A 6,098-nucleotide genomic window follows, 5' to 3' on the forward strand; every position below is an offset into this window, starting at 1 on the left:
GAATATATTATCTATAATGTATCTAGCTTCATTTCAAACCATCTATATTACTTTTGCTAGTCTACTAAGTGCTCCAATTAAAAAGACTAGAGAAAAGAAAAACCCCCGTTAAAAAAAGAGTGGAATAAGAAAAAAGGAACTGCAATTAGTAGTATTTTTAGAAATAATAACCAAGTGTATAATATCATTTAAAAAAAATTGCAAATATAGCCAAGTCTATCATCTTATCGTTAGACTCTTACTAGTGATATGGTCTATCCCTGATAGACTCCCACCAATAATATGGTCTATCACTGATAGACTATTTAAATTTGGCCATATTTATAATTTTTTTTACATTATGTTATATCTGCTAATACTTTGGGTCTAATATCTATATTTGCAATAGTCCCTAAGAAAGAAAATCCCCTTTTAGTTTATTATTTCTTTTAAAGTTCAACTATAGAGTAATTTGAACCATTGATCTATTCATTGAAGGTAAAGAACTATGCTTATGTTGGCTTTTCAAGATTATAATTTCACTATATGTTTTGTGAAACATGTAATCAACACATTAAAGAATCAATGTTCATCTAACAGTACTTCAACTTATTATAATGCACACATAAAAGGAAATAACAAACAAGGATATAAATAAAGTACTCACAACATAAGCCTTTATTTTACTACCAACAGGGATTTGGGAGGATAGTTTGAAAATGCTTGAAATCTAAATATTAATGTTTTATCACTAAATATTACATTAGTTAGAGGGTAGGTATACTTTGTTCATGCCTGAAGAAATCATAAGGATCAACCTTAGTTTTAACATACACCAACTTCTTAAAATTGTTCCCAAAATACTTCAAACCCCAAACGCTTGCTTGCTCGACGCTTGTCTGTCCATATTTGTTGTTAGCTCCAATGTCAAGATCTCTGTAATTTGCATATGCAGCCCTGGGTGATTTTGAAACAAAAGGAATCATGTACTCGTAAACCTCTCGTATCCAATGTATGTGCCTTTTCTTTGCCTTTAAACTTTGTTCCTTCCACCCTACAACGTACCCAATCTTGTACAAATTTCCAGCTCTATGTGAAAATGGGGTTTCTGACTCAGAAATTTGACTCATTTTCCCTCCATAAGGAACAAATATGAGTTGTGATGTTTCTATATCTTGAGCCTTTAATCTTTGGCATATGCCCTCGATTGCAGCCTCGGGAAGGGGTTCCTTGACGTAGTCGGATTTTATTTTTGTGTTTTCGATTGTGGGAGGTGTTCTATTGAGTAAAGGTTCTAAGGACTCAATGGGTTGAACCCCTGTGGCGATAATGAGGGTTGACTCAACCCAAGTCGCTTCGACACAATCTTGTTTTATTAAACCTAACTCAGGAAAAGTTGTTGACAAAGTGGCCAAAAGTTCATCTATCCTTCCAAGAAATAATGAGAAGAATGTAGCTGTTGGGTTAGTAATGCCTCCTTGAGTTGAAGCTTTCCCACCTACATATATGATTGAGAATTCTGAGTTCAGATCATTCTTATGTTTATTGGGGAGAGGAAAAAAAACTTCATCTCTTATTTCTTACTTCATTAGTTGATTCCTGGGGTGAGTTTGTTTTGGAAGTTGGAAGTTTTATTTTGTTTCATTTTATGAACAACTTTGTATTTGAATGTAGGAAAGTTTTGCCATCCTAATATGATTTTGGTGCTATATAATTAATATAAATTGTCAATTATTATATTTCTTTAAAATTTGAGAATAGCTCGATAGATATATAAGATAATGAGATCTCTCATCGTTTTTTTAATGTGAGATCCTCAACGCTCTCTATTATTTTCTCTCTAAAATTGGACTTTTCTCTCTCTCACGTCATGTCTGGAAAACATTAGCTAATACTCTCTTACTAAAATATTTCCGACTATTTTAACTTTCCTCCACTGAAAATATATATATTTCTATATCTCTAGATTTGCTGTTTCTAACAAATTTCCTCCTTCTACTCTTTTATTTTTCTACATCTACATATTTTACTCTCAGTCTAGGAATATATATATATGTATCATGTCGTGTGGTTTACTTCACATTATAATATTAATTTAACAAACATATTTTCCAAAGAAAAGAAAGAAAGAAACAATAATAATTAAAAACTCAACCATAGACTTTAGAAGGAATATAATACCAGTCAAAATGATGCCAAGGTATAGATTTTCATCTAATTTGTTAGCCACATATTGCCAGCGATGGACCAGTTTAATTGCATCTTCCTCCAAATTTCTTTGTGTCGAGCAAATTGTCACGGTTGCCGGAACCGGAACCAGCTTGATCTTCCACGCCACCACAATCCCAAAGCTCCCTCCGCCGCCACCTCTAATGGCCCAAAACAAATCCTCTCCCATTGACTCTCTATCATGAACCTTCCCATTAGCATCAACCAAATGAGCATCTATCACATTATCAGCAGCAAGACCAAATTTCCTCAGCATCAATCCATATCCACCGCCGCTGAAGTGCCCACCAATGCCGACCGTCGGACAAACACCTGCCGGGAACGCCAAGGTTCGACTTTTCTCACCAATTCTGTAGTAAAGTTCACCTAGAGTTGCACCTGACTCAACCCACGCAGTGTTGTTTTCATCGTCAACCTTAACAGATCTGAGTCAAAGTGAATATATAACTCAGCTATAATTGATATATAGGGTCTCATACCCACACTTGTTAGAGAAAAAACCAAATTATCAGTTTAAAACCTGAGCCCAAGTGAATATAATTCAATTGTTATTGACCATGTACTAGTCATACCCTAACTTACTATACTAAAAAAAAACAAATAGCATACCTATGCAAAAAATGAACATTTCTCTAACTATAATTGACATATCATACCTCCATTTATTATACTCGAAAAATTAACAAACATGAATAAACTTAAGTAAACGTAAGTATAGTTCAACGGTAATATTGAAATACACTACCGTATACCCTGTTATAAATAATAACAAACGTGAGTCTAAATGAACTTAGATTAGTGATAATTGATATGTACTCATACTCCAATTTATTATACTCGAGAAAAGAAAAACAAACAAAGAAACAGAAATAGACCTGAGATTTATTAGGTCAACGACGATAAATGGACGATAGGCAACGTAAGAAAGACCCTCGAAGTCATGGCCGCCGCTCCGTGTTCGGATTTGTAAGCCATGAGATTTGGAGCAGATGACTGCTGCTTGAATGTGAGAAACATGTGAGGGTGTGATAATAAGGAGTGGCTTTGGGGTTTGAGGCTTTGAGAATCTGAGGTTTTTAATGGAGAAGTCCAAAACAGAAGAATAAGATGAGTTGATTGGACTATAAACCACTTTGGAAATGGGATAACTGTTTGAAGAATGCTCTGAGAGACATTGAAGAAAGTGTTGATATTTTTGGGGAGATGCTGCAGCCCATAATGGACATGAATATAGAACAATAAGGACAAGAGCAAGAGGGATTAATGGAGAAGAGAACTTCATGGTTTTGGGTTTGATGATTTCTGTTAATTCTAAAGTTCCACTATTTATATAGTTAAAAAGACGAAGATAAACAATACAACTTGCATTATCTTTTGATATTTCTTTACTTTATTTGCCTTTGACCAAATTTCATATTCATTTTCTTCAAATGATCAGAGGTTTCGTTATTTTATTATTGTATTCCATATATGTGTACTATGTCAAGACAATTTATTTGTCCTATGTCTCTATCTATATATACTTTGATTTAAATTTCCTAAAATATTTATTTCTTTGTCCTAAACCATAAACTTGTGGCTTCAAATATATATATAAATATCTAATTCTTCTCTCAACCATTCCATCTTCGCCAACTTAACTCAAATACTTGTCTAAAGAAGAAATCCAAAACTTAAACTTCAATTTACAAAAATTAATTAATTTACACTACAAGAATTTTGAGCTTTAATATCGATTGAAAAAAATGAAATCGGATGCATTATGTCGTTTTTTTTTAAAAAAAAGATCTTTAATGTCGATTTTAAACAGACATTGAAGATGGGCTACAATATCGGTTTAAAACCGACATCAAAGGCCTCTCATTTATTTATTTATTTATTTTAACTTTCTTCATTTCATATCAAATCTTCTCTCTCCTTTCACTTTTCTCTTACCAAACCCTCTCTTCTCCGTAGCTTGGCCGTGTAAATCACTTCTAATCGTCGTCGTCACCGGTGTTACTTGGATCTTCATCGTCGTGGGCTTCTTCCAGTGGTGGGTCATCGTCGTGGGTGTTCTCCGGTTGTTTTTCGTCTTCGTGTGGCCGTTGTTCTTCCAGTGGATCAATTCGTCGTTCGTCCAGCTTGTTCCGGTCGTGGAGGTGGGTCGCCGACATGGATCTATAGATTTAGTTGTGGATTTTTCCGTTCCGGACGTCTATTTGCCCAATCTACTCATGGGTCTTCGGATCCGGTCGTCGGTGTTGTACTTTTCTCAGATGTGCCTTCTCAACTATGTTCGCAAGGTCTGGTGCTCGCCAGCATTCCAATCTTCAAGCTCCGGTTGGGATCTCTTCAAGTTTGTGGGTTTTTTAAGTTGTTTGCTTGGAAATGTAAAGTTTTATTTTCATATGAATTTTCAATTTAGTAATTTAAAGTTATTTCATTCATCTTAATTTTATTTTAATGATTAACCATATTGAAATTTTGAAATGTTGGAATTAAATTAGTTGAAGAATATGTACTTGGTTGGTAGTCTTGCTTGGTGTAGTTTAAGTTATATCAAAATTCTTTTCATTCAATTATATATAAACTAATTTGGTCTTAATTGGTTGGTTAAGTTTGATTGGTGTGATTCAATTATTATTTCATTAATTTTATATTTTGTTCCAATGATTAAGCTTCTTGAAAATTAGAAATGTTGGAATTAAATTAGTTGAAGAATATATATTTGGTTGGTAGTCTTGCTTGGTGTGGCTCAAGTGTATATCAAAATCCCTTTCTTTCAATTATATATAAACTAATTTGGTCTTACTTGGTTCATTAAGCTTGATTAGTGCGGTTCAAGTATTATTTCATTAGTTTTATGTTTTGTTTCAATGATTAAGTTTCTTGAAATTTGTTAATGTTGGAATGAAATTAGTTAAAAAATATATACTTGGTTGATAGTCTTCCTTTGTGTGGTTCAAGTGCATATCAAAATCCTTTTCTTTCAATCATATATAAACTAATTTGGTCTTACTTGGTGATTAAGCTTGACTGATGTTGTTCAAATATTATTTCATTTATTTTATGTTTTGTTCCAATGATTAAGCTTGTTGAAATTTGTTAATGTTGGAATGAAATTAGTTAAAAAACATGTACTTAGTTGATAGTCTTGCTTGGTGTGGTTCAAGTGTATATCAAAATCATTTTCTTTCAATTATATATAAACTAACGTGGTCTTACTTGGTTGATTAAGCTTGATTGGTGTGGTTCCAAGTGTTATTTTATTAATTTTCTTTTTTGCTCCAATGATTGAGCTTCTTGAAATTTGTTAATGTTAGAATGAAAGTAGCTCAAAAATATGTACTTGGTTTATAGTCTTGCTTGGTGTGGTTCAATTGTATATCAAAATCTTTTTCATTCAATTATTTATAAACTAACTTGGTCTTACTTGGTTGATTAAGCTTGATTGGTGTGGTTCAAGTGTTATTTCATTAGTTTTATGTTTTGTTCCAATGATTAAGCTTCATGAAATTTGTTAATGTTCGAATAAAATTAGTTCAAAAATATGTATTCGGTTGATAGTCTTGCTTGTCGTGGTTCAAGTATATATCAAAATCCTTTTCTTTCAATTATATATAAATTAATTTGGTCTTTCTTGGTTGATTAAATTTGATTGGTGTGGTTCAAGTGTTATTTCATTAATTTTATGTTTTGTCTCAATGATTAAGTTTCTTGAAATTTGTTAATGTTGGGATGAAATTAGTTAAAAAATATGTACTTGGTTGATAGTCTTCCTTGGTGTGGTTTAAGTGTAATCAAAATATTGTTCTTTTAATTATATATAAACTAATTTGGCATTACTTGGTTGATTAAGCTTTATTGATGTGGTTCAAGTGTTATTTCATTAACTTTATGTTTTGTTT

General features: G+C 32.5%; 1 protein-coding gene across 1 annotated transcript; it reads right to left on the reverse strand.

Annotated features, from left to right (window-relative positions):
* Positions 1–746: 746 nt before the first annotated feature.
* Positions 747–3,490, reverse strand: LOC120083756 (berberine bridge enzyme-like 18). Its single transcript, XM_039039615.1, has 3 exons — positions 3,074–3,490; positions 2,161–2,623; positions 747–1,477 (listed from the first exon to the last, which is right to left on the reverse strand). Exons 1-3 carry the CDS (start codon positions 3,488–3,490, stop codon positions 747–749), a joined length of 1,611 nt encoding a protein of 536 aa, XP_038895543.1.
* Positions 3,491–6,098: the final 2,608 nt, after the last annotated feature.

This window comes from Benincasa hispida, chromosome 8, assembly GCF_009727055.1.
Source record: "Benincasa hispida cultivar B227 chromosome 8, ASM972705v1, whole genome shotgun sequence".
NCBI classification, from domain to species: Eukaryota; Viridiplantae; Streptophyta; class Magnoliopsida; order Cucurbitales; family Cucurbitaceae; genus Benincasa; species Benincasa hispida.

What these genes read in the sequence shown, in the direction of transcription:
- LOC120083756 (XM_039039615.1), bottom strand. Translation starts at nt 3,490, where the DNA reads ATGAAGTTCTCTTCTCCATTAATCCCTCTTGCTCTTGTCCTTATTGTT. An exon ending in TAAATCTCAGGTCTATTTCT is followed by an intron (nt 2,624 to 3,073) that starts GTTTCTTTGTTT and finishes AGATCTGTTAAG; the next exon opens with GTTGACGATGAAAACAACAC. An exon ending in CCTTGGCATCATTTTGACTG is followed by an intron (nt 1,478 to 2,160) that starts GTATTATATTCC and finishes TCATATATGTAG; the next exon opens with GTGGGAAAGCTTCAACTCAA.